The following is a 22,077-nucleotide window of genomic DNA, read 5'->3' as shown; positions in this document are numbered from 1 at the left end:
CATCCGAAGGGAAATCCAAGGGTCAACTAGAAACAGAACAAATTTTGATTAGTAGATAAAGTCTTCTTCAGTCAACTAGCAGCATAACAGAGGGGGCAATCCACATCATAGAACGCGCTTGCCGCCGTTAGTTTGTATGTGTTCAGACGTGCACAGACGGATTTTCATTACTGAGGTCTAATTAGCGCGAATCACGACTCGTTTTGGTGATGAACCGTTTCCATAGCATCGATGGAACGGTTCGCGTGGTGAGGGTTCCCACGTGGAACCAGAATTAGTCAAGTCGGACCATTTGTCTTAGCCAAACACAGGGGCACTGAGTCAAGCTAACGCATCTCATTCGGGTCGTCGATTTCCGAAGATCGGCGAAGCTAGTTCCAGCAGGAACTTAACCTTTTTCATTCATCCTCGGTATTAATGAGGCAGATCTACAGAACCGGTTAATCCCTGGACTCCATTTGATATATGACGAAATGCGGAAGTTATAAACTCTGCATTGCCTGTACTTGAGTCCATCTCTATAAGTTGTTAAATCCAGTGAGTCACTCCGGCAGTTGGAAGCATATGAGCAGGGCTGATAGAATGTCTCGGACTACTTAGTTAAGCGGGATACACGAGCCGTATTGTTAGCACTTTCATCACTATGCGCCAAATGATAGCTAGTATGTAGCCTTAGCAATAGACAATTGTTCCATTTCAGGAAAGTGTTTCATAGACCCTCTAACCCTCATTTGCCTTTTATTGTTTTTCTTCAATCTCTTCTTTTTAGTCCCACTAACAACCCACCTTTAGCTACGCTTATGCCGCTTGTTCTCAATGCCGGTTTTAACCTATACAGGTCCGGCAGTGGAGAGATACCCAGTATTGAATCCCCTAGTTTAGCCAGCGTTAGTCTACTGAGCCAGCAGCAATAGCATCATGGATCCTGCAACCCGGATAGGTGGCGATGGTCTCTAAGTGGGCTCAAGCCGCTATGATGCCTTACTGAACGAATTTGAATTCTCAGCTGATCATGGAAATTAGACTTTCCAGCTTCCGGACGGATGGAAAAGCTTGTAACAGTGCTTGCATTTTCTTTCGTCAGCTAGATAACCTCCTGTAGAACAGAGAAAAAATCGTCGAATCCTCTGTGCTACACGAATTAGTCACCGTGCGCATACAAGTCAATTGTGTTGAAGTCGAAGCTTCGGAACCGTGAAAAATTGGATCCGAGTCTGAGGACTGTGCTCACAACTGACTCCTCCGGTTGTTTCATCCAATAATGTTAGCATCTTTGGGTTTCATGACTTCTCCTGCAACAGCAATCACATGTTTGAGATAAGGTTGCTGTCCACGATTGAGCGGGATAGGGCTGCATAAGCGTGGAAGCTTTTATTTACAGAATTTTTTTATGAACGGGACCTTGGTTGTATTTTAAGAGATGATCAGATGGGTGCTGCATTTGTTCCTCAGTGGATTAAAGAAGATACCTAATGCACTGTCTCTCATCCACCCTCATGGGAAACTACGCACCAGCAATTCATCACAGTGAACGTAGCTTGTAAGAAAAACCCGTCTTTATTGATCTCTAGCAGAACTCTTCATAAGTAGTGTTACATTGGTTCCTGCGCCGCATGGTACGACATCATCGTCACCTTTTTACCCAGTTACCCGGTAGCTTGGGCTGGTACCTTGGTTAGTGCGAACCTTGCTTGATCTTGAAGGAAGTGGTGACATGCTGTTTACGGACCGGCCCGCATCTCATCTGTCAAATTCTGAAGAGGCGCATGAACTTGAGAATCATTTTTCATTCTTGGCTGGAAACTAATTCCAAACTGCTCTCCGCCAAGATCCCATTTTTAACTTAGCTACAAAACTCGTGTGCTCTTTTGGCGTACCGTGGAACTCCCCAGACCCTTTTTCCTGATGACAGTTTACCCAAGTACTCAATCTGTAACAAAATCAAGAACCTGATGACTCGATTTTCTCATCCGTCTCTGTACCCTTCGACTTCTTTGCCACTTCAGGCTTGGATACTGTGTGTTCTGGTTCTGACTCAGTATCCAAACCTCGCTTGCCCAATGTCGAGGGTGGAGGCTGCTCCAGTCGAGGCTTTTACAGTCAATACGCTTTCTAAATGTCGCTGTGAACAAGAAAAACTTACTCTTTCGCAGTCTAGACAGAACTGACTTTTGAAATTGTACGGGCCCATGGTCAGAAAGCTGTGCTCTGACTTGGGGACCCGGCAGCAGGCGCAAATGATTTTGCCGGTTGCTGGATCATCCATCAATACTGGGCCTGTTACCAGGACCCCGTCGGGGCCAAAGGCGTACTGTACGCTGCCGGTGATCTGGTTCTCGTCCATTTCTCAACGTGTTGTGAAAAGTAGATGTTTTGAGACAAGAGTGGAAAAGAATCTGACATGATGACGTGTTCTTTATCTATCGTCCACTTGCATTTTAGTGAGGGGTTACTGAGACATGGCGTATCAAAATTATTGTGTAACCACATGGATTCATGCAGTTATCTCTTTCAGCCTTCATAGCCGAAAAGTAAGATCATGCCGTAATCATATTCTCGTGACTTTTCCAATTGATTTGGGTCCTCTTGAATTTTTTTGCTAGGTGATAATTGACAATGTACATGGACGATTGATTAAAGATGTTAATGCCCGGATTTAGAGGAGGAGCTTTAACATTTCGACCAACGATGGCGGCTTACGTACCCAGACGATAGCAGGAATGTCTTGGCATCTGACTCTCAGCATGGGCGATGGCAACCTGAGAGTAATAGGCTATTGCCCACAACCATCTCTAGGTAACAACGTTTCTGATTCGCATACACCAATCGTGCTGTTGTAATCAGGAGAAACAATGTCGTCAGGAAATATATTTATGGCTTGAACAGAATCAATGCATAAGGTGGAGCAATAGTTTGCGCGATCCTCCAGACTGGACAGCTCATATCCGCAGCATGATATTATCCGATTTTGTATAAAGTGTAGGTAATGTCTACTCAAAGCTCCAAGCTGCATCGTTGAGGCTTGCAGCACCAAACTCTTGAATGAGTGGTTTAGATAGTAGTCGGATAGCTATGTAAGCTATGCCGCATCTCTAATCTTCCTCGTCCCACCAGCTCCCCTCATCATCCTGGTATATACACCAGCCTATACGCTCGACACCTCCACGTGGTTTCTTGCACCTGATTCTCCCGGCGTACAAGTAGTCTGATCCTGTCTTTCAACGCGAACTCATGCGCTTCTTCATCTGATTCATATGCACAAGCAGGGTAACAAGACCCAGGACCAGCAAATACCTCACGCAACTCCCCGACATTACGACACCAGAAGCTACTAAGAAATTCAGATGCACTGGGAGAGACTCCATCCCCGGTTATATATGGTACATCGTCCCAGCTCCCTTCGACATATTCCCCTTCGCAGTCACGGTATACAATTCTTTCAGAAGTTACAGAACGTTTGAACCACTTGGCGTTTTTGTCGATGATCCAAAGAGATCTGCGTGGGGCAGATCTTTGTATTGCCTCTCTAATTAGAGATGCCCAACATCCGCGGGCTGACTGCTCGTTTTTCATATCGTAATACGACATTTCACATCCACAGTCTTCCATCCAGCTTTGGTCAAATTCGAATGCGATGTTGTCCACGGGCATCGACTGCCACAACTCGTTCTCCGGATCTTGAACAAAAGACATGTCTATACACGTTTCTCCATATTCCTGGTGCATAGGTATCTCCACATGTGGGCGAATTTAAACGATGTCATGAGCCGGGTACAAAAGCACATGCCACTCTTGATTGCCCTCTTTAATTGCGTTGGTGTGTCCGGCCGCTTCGCAACTATCCCAATCGGCCGCGTAACCCATCAATCCATGACCTTCTTCGATGGCTTGGTTCTGTAACTGAATCCATTCTTCGAAGTGCGTGTGTTTTATGATAACCTCTCTGGACTCTTTGCAGGCCTCCAAAGGCCTCCGTCTATCATGTAGGCGGATATGTTCCTTGAGTCATGTTCAGTAGTCTCAAGCAAATTGTATGGCGGTGCAACTAGACCGTCTACCGTGATATCAAGGTACTGTAAGCCTCGCTGAAATGGGCCTGATAGGAAACAGGCTTCTCTCCAGATTTGCTGTCGCAGTTCGAGAGGAAGTCGAGGGAAAGGGTGGAACGTAGATGAAGCCATGGTGTTAGACGCGACCTGTTGGTTGCGATCGACAAAAAGGCGGCAGCGTACATGAATGAAGATGCTGTCCTCAGTCGTGGGATTTTATGGAAATTGGAACAGAACGTCAGGGTGGGTAGACTTCCGTGTCTATTATATTTTTTGCCAACTAAAGTTTTTATCAAATCTTCCCGCAAAACCTTACCTCGTTGAGTCGTCGCCGACAGGAACTTGATTTACTTTCTAGTGGTTTTAAGCAACTATGAAGCTAATACATTTTTCCATTGCTCTGCAACAAAGAGTCATAGAAGGTAAGGCATAAAGTAGTAACTTTATAGAATCGTCCATACGCAAACAAGTTTTAAAGGAAGATTTCAACCTTTTTTTATTTTTATATAAAAAAGAAACAGTGCTTTGCGAGGAAGATCCTAGACAGACAGACACTCACTTGTCTTGGAAAAGACGATATAGATAGAACACGCAAAAAGGAAACTCCGGTACAGGGAATCGAACCCTGGGCTCCGCGGTACTAATCTCTCAAATTATGAGAGCGCGAAATGTTAGCCACTACACCATACCGGATGTTGATTGGCTGGTTCATAGTTACGGTTTGCTTAATGTTTGTCATGAATTACAGTACTCTGAGGTTGTTTGCGATAATTAGATAACAGTCCTGCAATTAACAGTCAAAGTCGTGGTGTTGGTTGCGACTGGAAATTATTTCTTCAATACACCGGCCATATGGTTAGTCAGAGGTGACACCTGAGTAAGAATCTGAGAGGCTTATCCGCTCTTACTTCGGTATTCACCCAGGTCTGGAAGAGTCTTGATAGAATAAGCGATAGGCTCATAATAATATTGACGGTTTCGACTCCGTACCAAATCCTGATGCAAACTAACAACACATAATAACGCTCAAAGCGGCTTGAAATATATCGTTAGATAAGTGAGGAACAGGAAATTGTTATTTGGCTTCCTCCAGCATCACTGGGAGCTTATCTTCCATAACATATGTCACATACTCTTTCCCAACAATTTCGCGGAATTGCATACCCTTACGCGGGGAAAACCTGCGAACCATTTGTGAAATCGCAACTCGCTGCTCAGCAAGAGACAAACTGAGGACATGTTAGTTATCTACACATCATCATCTCCAGGAAGGGACGACGCTTACCTTTGTCCAATGCATGATCGCGTGCCTCTAGAGAACGGGTATAGAAACCCATCAAGATCCTTGCTGTTGTCTTGAAGCCATCTTCCAGGCCGGAATTTCCATGGCTCTGGGAATACTTCCTCATCGTATGTCATGTAAGATATGCATGAAGATACAACAGTCTGTGTGTTATATGAGCATAAGCCAGACACAATTATGAGAAGTACTTACACGAGCAGGAATTCTAAAGCCATTCACTTCTAAGCCTTCTGGTGGAAAGATACGTGGAAGCCGCCCTCTAACGGGACATGCTAAACGTAGGCTCTCTTTGATACACGCTTCGAGGAAAGGCAAGCTTTCGAGTTCTCTTAAGCTCGGTCCGGAGTTCACATCCGGCATGATTGTCCTTAACTCGTCCTGAAGGCGAGCGTAATCGTCAGGTTGGTGGATCAGGTGCCAGAGCGCGACAGAGACTGTGGTTGCAGTTGTATCCGTGCCTGCTTCATGGTTAGCTTTCGCAACCCACAAAAAAATGTTGGCCTATTCGTACCAGCGAAGAACATCGTGCTACTTTCCGCAATAAGTTCATCGTCAGTTAGTGACTGGTCTTTAACCTTTAGCAACGTCTGCATTTCCTTGAAAAGGCCTGGCTGGGTGGCACTGCTTGACTTTCGAGAAGAACTCAGAAGCTCCATTCCAACCTGGCAAGTTAAACGTTAGTGGATATATGCTAAAGAACAAGATAAACTCTTACCATCTGCAGGAACTTGATAGATTCTGGAAATAGCTGGGGGAAAACAGTTGCGAGATGCGTCAGAGACTTGCGAAGAAGAGGAAAATGCTGTAACTGGAATTTGTTAGCAAGTTCTGATGTATTTTAAAAAAGAGTAAAGCTTACAACCAGCAAGTCCTTTGGACTTTCATCAAGTACCTGGAAGAGTTTCGGTATCACACTTTCAAAATAATCGGGAGAAATCGAATTGTTTCCATAACAGAAGGATATGATAGACTTGATCGCAAACCTGCGCATGACAGAATACAAATCGATAGACTCTCCTTTCCGTACACTCAAAGCAACCTCTTCCACCAGCGGTGTGATAGTTGCATGTACAATAGCGTCATGTTTCTCTGTGGAGGCACGTGAAAACGAAGGTGACATCAGCCTCTTTCGTTTGGAGTATTCATCGACATTAGAAAAGGTGAACAAGTTGCCATGGTTGGAAGAGAAGGCATCATAAAATGCAGGGTCTTTTTAGAAATCTGCTCCCTTGCTTGTTGATTGTAACAAATGCTTCTCGATCTTTAATTGAGACTTCGTTGGGTCCAATCCGAACCAGGGGTCCTATCTTGAGTTAGAGCAAGGATCATTCTGGAATTTCGTGTGCTTCACGTACCATATCGCTTATGCAAAGCTGCCACAGTATTTGCACCATCACCACCTCGCTCCGCCAGATACAGCCAGGCACGGCAAACCTTGCATGCTAATGGGCCAGGCACCGCAGCGAGCGGATGGAAGAAAACATTGTACAATATTGTCCCAACAAAGTTAAGCAGGATTGGAGTGAGGAAGAGGATTGGTATCTCGTACCCCTTCGGAAGTTGAAGGTAGTCTGAAATCATCTTTTCGGCTATAACGGCGACGTAGATTGCAGATATGACCCAATAGTGTTACAAGACTTGTGTATTATATTTCCTCAAAGTCCGGAGTTTAGAAATTTGGAGTCTCCCGTGATAATTTCCGGATCGGGCTTCGCATATTCGGATAAATGGTGTCACCGGGATCTCAGCCGGCACCCGGATCCGGGGATGACTCGGTGTCCAAACTCACCCGAGGACTGTACATCCGATACTCCGTGATGAATCATCTCCATAGAGCTGAGGGCGACCGATATTAGAGGAAGTTAGTATGGTCCATGCATGTGGTTAGATAAAGCACATTATCTAACTTGAAGCCACTAAAATACTGCTCGCTCTCAACAATAAGACATAACAACGATCTCTTCTTAAATTAATACTCTCTCATTACCTTACGTCTCATATTGAATAATGTCGAATTTCAAAGTCATAATCGTTGGAGGTGGACTTGCCGGGCCTCTCCTAGCCAGCGGACTAATACGGAAAGGTGTCAAAGTTGACCTCTATGAAAGACTCGAAGAGCATGCAAAGAGAGATGGATACACTATTCGCGTTGCACAACCCTGCTTACAAGCATTCGAAGAATGTCTCGATGCCGATGCGTTTAATCAGATCAAACGAAGGATGGGACATTTTGAAGGTAACCAGGAAACTACACCAATCTGGTACGACTACAAGATGAAACCACTGCTCAACATGTCACGATTCAGCACAAATTATCATGGTTCGGCGCCAATGGACCGCGTGGTACTCCGCGACACAATCATACAAAAACCAGTCAAGGAAGGAATTGTTCATTATGGAAAGTCGTTTTCAAGATACGAAATGATCAAGACAGAAAGTGGACAAGAGAAAGTTCGTGTCTGGTTTCAAGATGGCACCTCGGCAGATGGTGACGTCTTGATAGCAGCAGATGGCAATCATTCTAGAGTAAGTCCAGTATTAAAAGTCTATTTTCACCTGTCTTCTCAGGCTTCATCTTGCACAGATCTAACAATCTGCTTAGGTTAACAAGCAAGTCGGCTTGAATCACATCCAACAATTGGACGCCATCTCGTTCATCACTAAAGTCAAGTTGTCGAAAGAAATATTGGCCGCAGTCCCAAACTGTTGCCTCGTTGCCCCGATTCTTACGTTTTCCCATCGCAAGACGTTTTTTGCTGTAGGCAAGTGGCATTCTATACATCTTCACCTATTGGTATCAACACTAACTGTATCTAAGCTTATCTCCCCAAAGACCGTCAAGAAGAAGTTAAAGAGGACGATGAAGATTTGGACTTTGACAACCAAACTGCTTCTTTCACCTTCAGCATGTCAATGCCAACAGCTGACTGTCCTCCTGATATCCTTAAGCGAGACACAAACGAAGTATGGAAGTTCCTTTCAGAAGCCATTCCTAATTGGCATCAGGATTAGTAAGTTCAATTCCATATCATGAAAAACCCAATTCGTTTACCCTAGTCACAGTCAGGATATTATCGAGGTAGTAAGAGGACAAGAAATCCACACATTCCGACCCCGGGCTGCTGTGAGACCATCTCTTAACTGGCGCAAAAATACCAGGTCGCCTCAAGAACCCCTTCGTGGACATCCACGTGTATGGCTCATGGGTGACGCAATGCACGCCATGATGCCCAACCGTGGTATGGGAGGAAACCAAGCCATGCTTGACGCCAAGGTCATGGTGCCCTTCCTTGAGCGCCTCAACTACCTCGCGAAGAAAACGGGTTCAGTATCTGAAGAGGCCATTGGAGCAGCTTGCCACGAATACGAGCGAGAAATGATTCCCCGCTCCTTCGACTGGGTCGAGGCAAGTGGAGGCACGAATCCTATCGTATGTGAACCCAAATACCCCTTTATTGAAGTCTTCAGCCAAGCTAACTCACGATACAGCCTTTTGATACTTATTCTTTTTTCGGTTGGGTTTCAGTATGGTGCCTTATTGTCTCATTCCAGATTAAAGACGGGTTTAAGGCGCTGTTCGGGAAGGCTTGATTTAGGTTGCGGGTTGCACGTCTACGAATACCACTCGACAACAGTTGCGGGAGGAATCTCATTGGATCATTGTATCATATATTTAAAGCAATTAGACACTCTTTATTTAATAATTTTCACAGCACCACCTTTGTCTGAGTAATCATGTGTAGTATCTTGGTAGCCGACCCAATCGGTCAGAATCGACGGATGCCTTGTGTGTTGTTTCAGTAAACATGCGGTGAATTGTACAGCACAGCACATCCCACAACATATATGTAGCATGCCACGCAATTGAGTCTATTTTTACATGGTACCTCCAAAATGTTCCTGCAGGAGACTATAGCCATGCAATGAAAACTACGATCATATGGCACAGGCTTTGCCAGACCGTTATCTATACCGCCCATATTGCTCAGCAACTGTGCAGGCTCTGTCTTTTAAATGCAACGTTCAATTGAATGGATTAAGGCGGCGACAGAGAATAAGAACCGATGATGAAGTACAAGATAATATATCAATACTATATATACCAAGGGAGACCGAAGTAGCCTTCTACTTGACCATGTACCACGATAAATCCCCGTCATTTATCTCTCTTAATGTCAGGCCGTTACCCATAAACTGGAAGCGATTCTTGACTGTGTACTCAAACTCAAAGTCTTCTGTTCTAAAGTCTTGAAGCATTTCTTGGAAATGGAGCACACTGCCAGGGTACATAGCTATCACTCTGGCATCGACCTCGCCATTCTTGAACCAGGATCTGCAATTCCCTGTCCACACAGTCCTTTTCAGCGACTCTTGGATACAGGAATTGTACTCGTCCAGCGCGTCTTGCCGTACTTGGATGAACCTAAAGTTGTCAGTAAATGCCATTAATGATGTTCAAAGTGGGAACTTACTTGATATCTTGTGTAGACATCTTGCGGACCCACCTCACGATGTAATCTACCGTGGAATGCATTGCAGCTATGAGACTTCCATTCGCCAACGGGGTATTAGGCCCGTTGATAGTGAAGTAGTTTGGCATGTTGCCAGCCACAACGCCTAGGTAGGCCTCAGGAGCATCCTTCCATTGTTCTACCAATGAAGCACCGTTCCGACCTACGACCTTCCATCCAGGGCGGAAGCTGACCTCGAATCCGGTTGCGCAGACAATAAGGGGTGATTTATATCAAATTGGCATCTTTTGAATACAATCGCGTAACTATGCTTGGATACTTCTAGTTACAGTAGAAACAGCGAAGCCTTAGGCTTTACATCGTTAGTCTAATCCTGTTTGTAACAAGTATTGCTGCAACTGTATTGTCTGAAGGAACGGAAAGCTAATTCACATGACTATCTGACGCTGTTGAAATGTATGTATTTTCTCCTTCCTGGGGTACATCTACAGCCAGCCTAGACTGGAGAACAATGTTTCTGTGCTTAGCATATCCCCATAATCAGACATATCAGTTAACTGCGACCCCATGAAAAAGTCCAAGGACAAATCAGATGAACTTCCGCCACTAATGTCTGTCTCAGTACCCAATGTGGAACCCTCTGTCAAGCAGCCTGTTGATGTAGAACAGACGGGGCTTTGAAATAGCGACTCCTCCGCATCAACAGCTAACCATCCACTCTTCTTTCCATCTGTTGTGTTTGGTAGTTGCGTTTCCTCACTCAAACATCCAAATAGGTCAGAAACCAGATGACTTTTTTGTTCAACGATTCGACTATTTCGTAGCTCAATATACTCGCTACACACAGATTGTAGCTGTTCCACGACTTGGTGGTAATATCTGGCGATGCCGTCGTGTAATTCAAACTTTTGTAGCAACTTGTCTGCTATTTTCAAATTCGCCCGCAGGGGAAAGACTCGGTCGAGATCTGCAAATGTTGCAAGACCAAGCGTCAAGGCGGCAGTCATGGTCGCGTGGACAGCGAATGGTAGTCGCTTCGGCAAGTCTGTCCTTGGTAAAAGACCTTCCAGTAAACCAATACTTCGGAGAGCTGAGTCTACTGAGGCGTAAACAAGAGTAGTATCAGAAACTGAGCCTGGTGTTGCGGAATCCTGGTCTCCGTGAGGTCCGGTGCGTAAAATCTGAGATTTCACCCGTTCGAGAAGAACCGGCCGTGTCAACAACATAATCGACCAGTAGTATGACTCCTTGATGTCACAAAGTCGCAGGTTCGGTTCACGATCGTATTTTTCGATAAGGTCTGCCGAGTCGATTCCATCAGCTTCTAGACCGCGAGCCATTCGTTTTGCCCATAAGCGATGCTCCTGTGTCATATCGGCAATGAAGTTTCTTGAAATAGTCGTTGTTCCATAAATTTCTTTCAAGACGTTATCGATAATAGCTGTTATGTCGATAGCGGAAGAATAGCCCTGTTCCGTCTTTGTGTTACGTGTCTCAGTTGTGCAAACAGGCCTTCCTAGAGAGCCGCCGATGAAAGTATCCATCATTCGTAATGCTTTCCATAGACGATCGCGAAAAGCGAAGCTATCACGGCTCATGAGTGGTGAGTGGTTAGGTTGATGAAAGCCCATACCACATGCTCCACGGCATGCAACTGCGATAGAGTGGTATGCGGCATCTCGCCTCCCCGTGTTGAGATGGTAGAAAAAGATCCAGGAATGACACAAAATAGACTTGACATTGGGCCTGTCGGTAGAGATCATCTTGACCAGATATGTCGCGTAAGAAAAGTATGCATCAGCGACTTCAGTCTGATCACCAGGACATTGAAGTGCGCCGTTCGCGAGAACCAAGTAGCACAAGGCGGTCGAAAGATCCGGAGGTTGGTCTGAGTGGTCAAGCCACTGCAAAATTTCGGCTTCAAGAGTGATATGATCGCAAACACCCAGCAAACCATTCGTTGCTCGCATGCTCCATTTGACGAAATATTTGGCTTCGTTGATGCTTGGTTTGGGCGGGGGATCCGAGATCGTGGCCAACGATGCGTATGATGGAGCAGCGGTGTCGGGATCGATGTGGTATTCTATAGGTTGGTCGACAAATGGACAAGATCCTAGAGTTTGAGCAACAAGATGGCGGATTTGTTGGAGAAACGATTCATTTGCAGAGTCTCCAAAAAAGACCAGGCCTCCGCTCTCGTCATACACCAGACTACAAACATTGGAGAATGGGCTACCCAAGTAGTCGCCAGGCTCACAGTTCACAATCTGTGTCTGCGGAGTTTTAGGTGTAATCGATTTCAGTTTTGTTGATCGTACGCGGAAGTTTGGGCGAGGAGTAGTTGTTGTCCGAGGTCCTGAATAGTGGCATTCTGCGGCTGGTTGTCTTGCAGAGCATCTTCGGCAAGGGGTGTTGCCATCGCAACGTTCTTTGCGGCGTTTGCAGTTGTCGCAAGCCATGACACAGCGGCGCCGCATGGCATCGCTAACCTTTTTTGTCGACATTTTGGAACTTTAATCTGGTAGCTGGGTAGGTAAGTGGTTGAGAAATACAACGTCACTCAGAAACAGAGTTAGAGGGACAGAGATACGAGTACTTATTGTCTGTCGGGAGTGGGGTTCTAGTGAATCATGGTATGTAAGAAACCATGGGAGAAACCCTATCGACAGCATGCCGACCAAAATGGGGGGAACATGGACTAAGCAACGCTGGTTAGTTTGTCCGATGACTGAGCGCCCCAGAATGGTATGTGCACCTCTCGTAAATGCATGAATGAAGTAATGCTCTCTTACGTTCCATGTGGTGGCATCGGTGATACTCGGGGACTGCACTATTCCAACCCTAAATCTCTTTCGTCATGTTTAATATATCTACGAATAACATCCCGTACATGTACAATTAATCTGACTTGTTGAGAATGATCTTGCATTCATCTGGGGTAACTAGTGTCGAGTCTGGATAGGGGATGCAACGAGATAACCTCGCTTGTACGGAGTTTTGAGAAAGTCCACCACGGACTCCGAGGACGAATCTCCAGTTTTATTTACGTGGCAGAAACATCGAATCCATATTTAACTGCCAACAGGAACCCAGCAACTCATCGCATGTAGTGAAATTACCAATCTGTGCTGAGATGCCTTGATCGTCTTGTCATGAATTTACGATTTACGACAGGCAATACCAACAGTACAACGAATGACAGGATCTCGAATACAAACTCATCCATGTCCACTATCTGTCTGTATTCGTCAGCTCGTATCCAAACTTGGTCTTGTTATTGCCAGCTGTCCTGTCGTGTGCAATTGCCGGCAGCTACCCACATAAAACCCTAGTCAGTTATTGGCAGCAGCGTATTATAACATGTATATTGACCGGCTAAGCCGGCGAGACAACAGTCTGTGCTGATGAGAGAAGGACCGTCGAAGAGAACCCAAGTCAAGAACATCTATAGGGTAGAATCATATGATTGTGCAAGACATGATTCTGACTCTGAGAAACGAGTATTACTGAGACAAATGAGACAAACATCCTGTTCTTGGTGTATTTCCTCCATCTCCTTCGAAAGCTGAGACATCATGGTTGTTGTTGATGGGCCCATCTCACGGCGTTATTTCAGTCAGTTCTTTACCACTCGCAATGATCTGGGAATGGTTGATAACTAACAAGTCAGTAAACGGAAAAACAAATGTTGTCGCAATGTGTAACTGGAACACAAAAATCGGGCTAGCAGTCGGGCTGAATATGTTGACTTTTGTAGTATTTACTGGGTCCTAATATTGACCATCGTCAACCACCCACAACGGAATGAGGGCTTCCTGAAGAAACCGGAGAGTTCCGGTCCAGGAAGCCGGCATCCGAAGAATCGTGATCAGGACCCGGGTGGATATACTCGAGTCCCGGGCATATCATGATGGAAAACAATCCAATACCGGATTATGTTCGGTATCCGAACAGTTTTCCATCACGATACAATGACAAATTCCACGGAGCGATTAGACTCGAAGGCGATCAGGATAGCACCAAACGAGCTACACATCGACGACGTCAAGATGTACAAGGAGATTTACAACCAGACGGCGACTTATACAAAACAACCAGACTTCTACGCCGGATTCGGAACACCACATTCTGTTTTTGCCGAACACGATCTCAATCTCCACAAGCAACGATGACGACGCCTCAACCCATACTTCTCTAGAAGGGCGATAGGAGGCCTAGAGAATCTACTAAAGGACAAGGTTGAACAACTTGGAAAGCGCATCGATAAGCAGAACGGTCCCTACAACTTATTCAACGCTGTAAGGTGCACAACTGTCGATATCATATCTCACTACTGCACTGGAGAGCCCCTTGGCCAACTCGAAAACAGCGATGAAAACTTCAACGGTGACTTCTTGGATGCATTTGATGCCGTCTCCGTCTCTCTCTGGAAGTTCATGTATCAGCCTGTCTTCCGAAGTTTGATGTTTGGCATCCCCGCAAGTATTGCCAAGATCGTGAGCAGGGACGCACGACTGATGATAAAGCTCTACGGAGAGTGCCACAAATCTGCGCTCAACTTCAAACAGAATACACCCAAGTCTTCACATGGTACAGTTTTCAGCAGCCTGTCTGATCTTGATGAGAAAGACATGGGAGACGAAGCAGTCGACTTGCTCATTGCGGGATCGGATACCACAGCGTACACACTAGCCGTAGCTGTTGTGCAAATCTGTCAGAACACCCAAGTCAAGAAGAAGCTCGTGGAAAGTCTAAATGCCGGAATTTCTGATGTCAAGAATTTGCCTTCACTGTTGGGTTTGGAACAAATCGCGTACCTGAACGCCACAGTTCGTGAAGCCTTGCGATTCGCTATTGCGGCTCCCGGAAGACTGCCGCGCGTCGTTCCCCGGGATAGCAAACCTCTCGTTATCGACGACCAAGTCATCCCTGCAGGAAGCATCATTGGCATGTCGGCGTACACTATGAACTTCAGCAAGGAGCTCTGGGGCAAGGATGCCGCAGAGTTCAATCCAGATTGGTGGTTGGGTGAAGATGGAAAGAGTCTGGACACCAATATGTGCTCATTCTCAAAGGGTCTTCGAAGTTGTCTTGGGCAGAATCTTGCATTCGCAGAGATGCATTACATTCTGGCATATCTCTTCGCCAAGTATGACATGGAGCTGGTTGACAAGTCGGATAATATTAAGGTTCACGACCGGTTTACAACTTATGTCACGAACCATGCCATTATGGTAGATATGAAGAAGCACAAGGCTTAGAAGGGAGTTAAATAGTAGTAGAACCGTTCACGGTTGGAGGTTAGAATTTCGCTACTATTCTTTTGCTCAATGAAGGCATAGCACACCAAGCTTTGTGCCTATTCATTTTTAATCTTGGCTCTTGAATTCATTGTACACAGTGTTATTTTTATTTTTGCCTTATTTGTAGATATTGCCTTTAAAGGTTGAACATACGATGATTTCGACGTAGAGTGATGGGCTCCCTTCCCAGCGAATAATGCGCGTGTTCAAAATTGAGTCGAATTAGATAACAGATACACTTCAATTAGTGAGACACGCAGGCGAGGTGGCTGGGCAAGCACATGTGATGAAGAGACTTGCCAAGGGGGCGGACTCAAAGACGCAAATAAAGCGATTAACGAAGACTCCAATGACAGGCTTGAATCACACCCATATCCAATCTGTGAAGCTGTCAAACTTATGAAGCACCCGTAATTCAAGTGTAGCAAGATCCTCTGTATCACACTCGGTTTAGCCATAATCACTAACAAAGTCAAGCAACAGCTCCATTGACAAACAGCAGTAATAGCAGAAGACACCCTATATAGACAAAGTAAATCCCCGTTGAATGAGAAATCATACCAGCACCACCGACATCAGACAATACACCACTTGCCACACAAACCGAATTCGTCCATTCATACCAGTCATTCAGCACAACTCAAACAAACACTCCCTCGAGACAAATAGAAAAGGACAGTCAAAATGTGCTTGTTTACTCAAATCGACATTGAGTGCCAACGTTGCATCACACGAGTCGGTATAGACTATAACGAAAAATTGTGTCCGAATGCTCGGATCCAAACCCACAAGCCAACTTGCATAATAGACACTAAGAAAAGCGAGATTGTGTGCGATTCATGCACAGAGAGTCAGCAGGAGGTTGATAATGGACTCCTAGAGGGGTATCAGGCCGAACTAAACAAAGGAAGGAAGACGGGTAAGAATAGGTGATCGGCACAATGATCTAATGGCAAGCCGTGTGCCATGGGGTGAAACAGAAGCAACTGTAGCTTGGAAGCAGATACGAGAGATGCCGATAGACCAGATAGAGCAGCTAATAATTAATTCGGGAGGGAAACATTTGCACAAGGGTTAAATCACTTCATTGAAAGGCGTACAGACTGGCAGTCAGTGACATGTATCTACATATTTAAAACTATCTAGGCTTCATATGTATGTCCAGCTGACCATGAGCTCAAGTCGAATTCTGATCCGTACTAATAAGCATCTCGCACAGCTTTAGGTATTTAGCCTGCATGTACCGTGATCTGTATGTTTCTGGACTGAGTATCTTCATATATTAAAATGGCAATAATTATTTTTTTTGTGTAAAAAGTATCGCGCCTGCGATCCTAGACCTTTCGCAGTCTCACTCTAACTGGCATCCCCTTGCTCGGATGAGCTGTGAGCTCACCAGGCATATGGGCCTGGAAGGCCTGGTATCCATATAACGTATCTGCTTCATCCTTGTACGCAGGAACAATCTCCAGATCTCTGACTGTCATCGCAAGAAGTAATCTCAACTCTGTTAAAGCAAGTTCCTGTCCAATACAGCCCCTGGGGCCCAGCTCAAAAGGGCGGTAAGCAGTTCGATGAAAGTCTTGCTCTAGCCAGCGCTCTGGCATAAATTTGTCAGGGTTAGGCCAGAACTTTGGATTACGATGGATGGCTTTGCTTGCTGAAAATAGAATGAAGCCATCTGTGGGAAGCTGCTGTCCTGTTTCAGGGTGTCGGAGAAAGAATGTCGGAGAGCCTTCTCGACAGGAGCCAATTGGTGGCTCAAGACGGAGGGTTTCTTTGATGATTGCTGTGGTGTAAACGAGTTGGTTTAGAATTGTAGGTGACTCGGAGATAATTGATGTTGCAGAGTTGGGATCAGGACCTAAGACTTCATCATGCTCTTTTCGTAGCTTCGCCAGGACATCTGGATGATGGTGAAGGTAGTTGTAAGCGAAACAGAGCGTGGACGCAGTAGTATCATGACCGGCAAAAAGAAAGATTTTGAGGTTCTCAATCGTCACATCAAGAAACTCAGTATCGACACCAGATTTCGAGATGTCTTCCTTTCCAGTATCCTTTAGGTATGTGCGGATAGCAAGGCCATTGACGGTCTTGGGCCCTTGAATGCTTGCATGATTCTCAAGTTGACTCTCGATCAAAAATTTCAACTGGCTTCGCAACTTCTGGTTCAAGCTTGCAAGACGTCTGCCTCGGAACGGGTCCAGAAGACGACTCCAGTTAGGCGGCGACCAATCGGTGACAAGAAGCGCAATGGCACCTTTCAGTGTGGGAAAGATCTTGTCGTCTACACCGGATTGAATCCCTAGACTTTGACCCAAGACAGATCGGCCGATGATGTCGCATGTTGCCTTCATCACAGAATCTTCAAGGCGAACAACTTTGTCTTCTTTGGCGACTTGTTGTAGGTACTTCTTCCAGATTGACGCTTCTTCGATGAACTCGGGGACCAGGGCTGATATGTTCTGTGTAGAGAAGCCAGGGTTGAAAGTGGCCCTCCACTTCTTCCAAAATGACCCCTCGGCCAGAACAAGGTCTTTCAGCCCAGTCAAGGGTCTGAATTGACCTCTGATAATTTCATGCTTTGGACGCGACGTCTCCTGAGTGAACTGTGCTGCGATGTCTGGATGAAAGGTAGCCATCATGGGCCATGAGACTGGCCACAAGTCAATGTAGCAAACACCAAACTCTGCGATCTCAGGATATTCGCGAGCGAGGAAGTCTGGCATCAACTGGCCGTGGACATCTGCAGGGTACGCTACCATGATCTTGCCCACCGCGATCAAGTTGCCGAGAAGCCATGAATGGCCCGGTAATGTTGGCTATGGACAATTAGAAAGGCGCATTATTTTAATACAAGTAGAGATTTTGTAACTGACAAGATTGTATTTTTCCACCGTTCGTCGAAACCAGACCCGTTGTTGGTAGAGCTTGATGGCGAAGTAGCTGATTGAGGTGAGGAGGAGGATCCCTGCCCACCTCAGAGCCATGTCGACTTGAGCCATACTGATGGTGATTAAAGTGAAATACGAAGTTCAAGAGCAAAGCTCAAAATAAGAGTCCAAAGGATATACACTATTTCATTCATGAATCTTTCACTGGCTAGTGCTTATGCCGAGCACTACGGCAGAACGTTTTCCCATTATAACCGGACGATAAGATAAGAGTTCGTTGGAGTTTCGTGCTAACCGTGATATGAACAGAAGTTGGAAAATCGATTATATATACTTTCTCCCCCTCGTCCCTCGTGAATACATCTAACCTCTATTGCTTGTGAAGTGCGCCCTATACATTGAGTGAGTTATATGCACATTTTGATAGCTGTCGATCGTGCATACCGGACCTGGAAACATAACAAGCACGCCATACCAATACTGAACAGGATTGCAGATGCCACAGCGATCCATCCTGGGATGTAGGCATATGGCACCATAGCCAGAGACAAGAACAGGAAAGCCACTGCTAGCAATGTCCATAGAAGTACAGAAGTAGTAATTGCGATAGTCTTCCACATTTTTTGGCCATCCATCCCAGCTCTGTTCGCATGATGTTTGAGGAGTGTCAATAGACTCGAGCTGAAGCCAGCAACAGCAATCGCAAGAATAAAACAAAGCCAGGCAGCTCCTAGGAAATTTCGAACCCTTTCCATAGAGAATGGAGGCTTTTCGGGTTCCCATATGTCTGCCGGATCTGTCATCTGACCGATTGCTACAGCAAAGGTTGATGCCCCGAAGAGAGAAACTCCAAAGACGAGGGTGATAAACATTTTGTATTCTTCCGCTGAGGTGTCAGGTTCAGAAGTTGTTGTATTCCATGATGGTGTTCTCTTCGGCATTGATGTTATTGGCGATGACACCCTAAGCGTTGTGTCAGTTTCAGACAGGATCGGTTTGGGAGGACTGGGAGGGGGACATGGCGCTGACGGAGACGTCATCATGGGCTCTCGAGCAGCAACAAGATAGTCAAGATGAAATAACATGCAAGGAAATAAAGAAAGACAATGTTTGGGTTCGAATTGTGATCCGGCTGGTTTTCTACCCCTGCAGCCAAGCGTTTCAAAGGTGAGGGGAGCTGACATGACCATTCAGCGTCACTTCATAAGCGCTCAGTAACTCTGAATGCCTGATCTTTAAGGTGTACTTGTAGCTCTTTCTGCTATAGGAATCTCATATTCGAAATTGTTTGGGTTGCGAACTCGTAGATAATCCCGCACATTTTGACTTTTTTTAAGGGACAAAGACCACTACCGCTGAGCAACCCGATATGCTGTCATGTTAGGCTCTTCATCTACTTTCGTCCTCCTTCTCATAACTGTAAGTGTTTGTTTGGCATCAAAGGTCCCAGGCTGATTGGGTTGCACAGTGGCTGTGCCTTATTATTCAATTAGGTAGTGCTGCTGAAGAGGCGAAACACGGACTGGGACAGAAGCTACACCAATTAACAAACCCAGACTCGTCGGAACACTGTGTTGAGTATGATTCATCTCCATGCTCCATATAACTTAAATAAGTTGACACTCCCCCTAGTATTGTCGCGGTTCATGGGCTCGATGGACACTGGAAGAGATCCTGGACTGCCACCAATAATGCGTTTTGGCTTCAAGATCTCCTGCCAGTAGAAATTCCTTGTGCGCGAATCTTTTCTTACAGTCATGATTCGAGAACGCGTGGAAGTGAGACACCGCTTGATTGGGATATCTCTGACCATGCGACGGCACTTCTGACTACTTTAAGTACTGAGCGCCGCTTGACTCAGGTAAATTGATTAGTTCCATTGTGGACCATTGAATTGACGAGTGATCGGTAGACTGAAAGGAATCCAATCTTGTTTATCGGGCACAGCCTTGGAGGAATCATCTTGAAAGCTGTGAGTCGGACCAGGATACGCAAACCCCCATAACTGGCATACTAACATATATAGGCTCTACTGAAGGCTGAATTAGCCCGTGTCGGTCATTTGGAGCATTTCAAGGCTATTAAACTGTCAACCTATGCGGTGGTGTTTCTGGGAACACCTCATCAAGGGGGTGAAGGTATCCCTCTTGTTGAGGTCCTTTGCCGAATCTCATCTATTGTCAGCCACACAAACACAAAAATTCTGAGCAAAATGGAGCGAAACTCAGAGTGGCTACAAGGGCTACAGTCAGACTACAATGCTATTAGCCAGGATATTGAAACTATCTTCTTCTATGAAACTCTCAAGATGGATATAGGAATGAAGAACTTGCTTGTAAGAGTTTAGAATGAACGGAACCACTTAAGCTAATTTACCTCTAGATCGTGCCAAAACATTCGGCAATTATATCAGGAGCAAGGAATTCAGAAGAAATCCCGTTGATTGCGGATCATTCTTCCATGGCCAAGTTCTCAACAAGCAAAGACGACGGCTTCCAAACGCTAGTGAAAAAACTGCGTATATTTATTGACGTTGCTAAGCTCAAGGTCTCCGAGAATTGGAAAGATTGGGAATGGCGGAATGGTAATTAACCCGTATCTACTTCACTGTTTTAAACTGACATTAATTCTGCTGTTCTAGGTCCGCGAGTAATCCAGAAGCAGCAACCAAAGGTTGACCAAAACGGCAAGGAATTTGCCTTGGGTATAGTCTCAAGTATCACAAGAAATCCTTATTTCACTGGACGCGACGAAATACTGCGAAGCCTCAATCAAAAGCTCTCACTACCATTGCATAGTCGAGGTCTGAGCCTGGTGGTGCTCTATGGATCAGGCGGCATGGGCAAGACGCAGATTGCTACTGAGTATGTGCATAGACACCACGCCGACTATACGTCAGTATTCTGGATTGATGGATCTCGTAACTCTACTGCTTCTGCAGACATCCTTGATTGCATCGAGGCACTTCAGCAACATTACGAGGTTCAGGGTCTGCGCAACAGGCCTTGGTATAGCCACATTAAAGAAACGTTGGCTAAACGGGTAAAAGAGACCCATTCCGCGTCTTTGTCTGATGTCAGCGATCAGTCACTACGAAAGATGTTCCTGAAATGGCTTTCATATGATGGAAACTGTGGCTGGCTCATGGTTATCGACAACGTCGATGACCTTGATAGTTTTGACTTTAGAGATTGGCTGCCACCGACCTTGTGTGGCTCCATTATCATGACGTCTCGTAGAAAAGATCTTGCTCTTCATTGGAACTCCATCGAAGTAGACGGGATGACTATCGACGAATCAATGGAGCTATTGAACAAGAGTAGCCGTGCTGTTCCCGTTAGTCATTCTGCACAAGGTACGCTTTGAAAACCTTGCACTGCTTTTAACACAAGCTGACTGTAACGCATAGATTGGAATAGCTCATTGGAACTAGTAAGTGAACTGGGATATCTTCCCCTTGCTATATCACAAGCAGGAGATCATATTGCAATGACCCAGGTCGACTCGCCAATATCGAATTATTTGTTTCATTTTCGCAGTCATCCAAAACAGTCATTCGCAAGCAAAGGTATACACTACCCCTGGGAGTCTACCAAGGACACTGCTTGGACAACATGGGAGATATCATATGAAGCAGTTCGAGAAGCAAATCCTTTGGCTGCTAGGATATTGTCATGTTGCGGCTTTTTAAATCCAACATTTATCACTCCGTTGTTCTTTGTTTTGTCAAACTCCACAGGTAATTTGGAAACTTGACTCAAATCTGAATGTGGCAAGCTGACATTTATATAGAATATGAAGTTCATCAGGCTTTCCGAGTCCTCGTTTCCTACTCATTTTTGAAGTACAGAGGGGTCCCAAACGAGCGCATACATTATTACAGCATCCACCCTCTTATACATTCATGGGCCAGGCACAGAATGGATATCGACAAACAAAAGGCCTTCGCTCAACTGACTGCGGCATATCTAGCAATCCACAGCATAGACAAAATTGCTGATTCTCGACGCCGAAATGTCATTCCTGACCACCTTCATGTTGAGCACCTGCTATCAA

The 22,077-nt window shown here is 45.5% G+C and overlaps 10 protein-coding genes and 1 non-coding gene across 11 annotated transcripts; 3 read left to right on the top strand and 8 right to left on the bottom strand.

Moving 5' to 3' along the window:
• Positions 1-1,808: 1,808 nt before the first annotated feature.
• FGSG_02373 (uncharacterized protein) lies at positions 1,809-2,355 on the bottom strand. The gene is made up of 2 exons (XM_011319982.1): positions 2,144-2,355; positions 1,809-2,091 (listed from the first exon to the last, which is right to left on the bottom strand). The coding sequence occupies exons 1-2, from the start codon at positions 2,342-2,344 to the stop codon at positions 1,942-1,944; spliced, it is 351 nt and encodes a 116-aa protein (XP_011318284.1). The 5' UTR covers positions 2,345-2,355; the 3' UTR covers positions 1,809-1,941.
• A 1,395-nt stretch (positions 2,356-3,750) lies between these two features.
• Positions 3,751-4,181, bottom strand: FGSG_02372 (uncharacterized protein; the record flags this gene model as incomplete). The annotated part of the gene is made up of 2 exons (XM_011319981.1): positions 3,751-3,999; positions 4,059-4,181. The coding sequence occupies 2 exons, from the start codon at positions 4,179-4,181 to the stop codon at positions 3,751-3,753; spliced, it is 372 nt and encodes a 123-aa protein (XP_011318283.1).
• Positions 4,182-4,652: 471 nt separating this feature from the next.
• FGSG_20549 lies at positions 4,653-4,742 on the bottom strand. The gene has a single exon. It is a non-coding gene; the product is annotated as a tRNA-Glu (tRNA).
• Positions 4,743-5,124: 382 nt separating this feature from the next.
• On the bottom strand, positions 5,125-6,933 carry FGSG_02371 (uncharacterized protein; the record flags this gene model as incomplete). Its single annotated transcript, XM_011319980.1, has 7 exons — positions 5,125-5,278; positions 5,335-5,495; positions 5,545-5,810; positions 5,864-6,014; positions 6,068-6,160; positions 6,212-6,561; positions 6,708-6,933. 7 exons carry the CDS (start codon positions 6,931-6,933, stop codon positions 5,125-5,127), a joined length of 1,401 nt encoding a protein of 466 aa, XP_011318282.1.
• Positions 6,934-7,359: 426 nt separating this feature from the next.
• Positions 7,360-8,943, top strand: FGSG_02370 (uncharacterized protein; the record flags this gene model as incomplete). Its single annotated transcript, XM_011319979.1, has 5 exons — positions 7,360-7,878; positions 7,955-8,199; positions 8,259-8,363; positions 8,416-8,782; positions 8,842-8,943. The coding sequence occupies 5 exons, from the start codon at positions 7,360-7,362 to the stop codon at positions 8,941-8,943; spliced, it is 1,338 nt and encodes a 445-aa protein (XP_011318281.1).
• Positions 8,944-9,477: 534 nt separating this feature from the next.
• FGSG_02369 (uncharacterized protein) lies at positions 9,478-9,952 on the bottom strand (the record flags this gene model as incomplete). Its single annotated transcript, XM_011319978.1, has 2 exons — positions 9,478-9,775; positions 9,825-9,952. 2 exons carry the CDS (start codon positions 9,950-9,952, stop codon positions 9,478-9,480), a joined length of 426 nt encoding a protein of 141 aa, XP_011318280.1.
• Positions 9,953-10,309: 357 nt separating this feature from the next.
• Positions 10,310-12,328, bottom strand: FGSG_02368 (uncharacterized protein; the record flags this gene model as incomplete). Its single annotated transcript, XM_011319977.1, has 1 exon — positions 10,310-12,328. One exon carries the CDS (start codon positions 12,326-12,328, stop codon positions 10,310-10,312), a length of 2,019 nt encoding a protein of 672 aa, XP_011318279.1.
• A 1,467-nt stretch (positions 12,329-13,795) lies between these two features.
• FGSG_02367 (uncharacterized protein) lies at positions 13,796-15,085 on the top strand (the record flags this gene model as incomplete). Its single annotated transcript, XM_011319976.1, has 2 exons — positions 13,796-13,954; positions 14,057-15,085. 2 exons carry the CDS (start codon positions 13,796-13,798, stop codon positions 15,083-15,085), a joined length of 1,188 nt encoding a protein of 395 aa, XP_011318278.1.
• Positions 15,086-16,461: 1,376 nt separating this feature from the next.
• Positions 16,462-18,117, bottom strand: FGSG_02366 (uncharacterized protein; the record flags this gene model as incomplete). Its single annotated transcript, XM_011319975.1, has 2 exons — positions 16,462-17,949; positions 18,007-18,117. The coding sequence occupies 2 exons, from the start codon at positions 18,115-18,117 to the stop codon at positions 16,462-16,464; spliced, it is 1,599 nt and encodes a 532-aa protein (XP_011318277.1).
• A 311-nt stretch (positions 18,118-18,428) lies between these two features.
• On the bottom strand, positions 18,429-19,061 carry FGSG_12121 (uncharacterized protein; the record flags this gene model as incomplete). Its single annotated transcript, XM_011319974.1, has 1 exon — positions 18,429-19,061. One exon carries the CDS (start codon positions 19,059-19,061, stop codon positions 18,429-18,431), a length of 633 nt encoding a protein of 210 aa, XP_011318276.1.
• Positions 19,062-20,481: 1,420 nt separating this feature from the next.
• Positions 20,482-21,454, top strand: FGSG_02365 (uncharacterized protein; the record flags this gene model as incomplete). Its single annotated transcript, XM_011319973.1, has 3 exons — positions 20,482-20,605; positions 20,663-21,376; positions 21,441-21,454. 3 exons carry the CDS (start codon positions 20,482-20,484, stop codon positions 21,452-21,454), a joined length of 852 nt encoding a protein of 283 aa, XP_011318275.1.
• Positions 21,455-22,077: the final 623 nt, after the last annotated feature.

This window comes from Fusarium graminearum, chromosome 1 (assembly GCF_000240135.3).
Source record: "Fusarium graminearum PH-1 chromosome 1, whole genome shotgun sequence".
NCBI lineage: Eukaryota > Fungi > Ascomycota > Sordariomycetes > Hypocreales > Nectriaceae > Fusarium > Fusarium graminearum.
The sequence above is the reverse complement of the archived record's forward strand: the minus strand, read 5'-3'. Positions and strand labels throughout refer to the sequence as shown.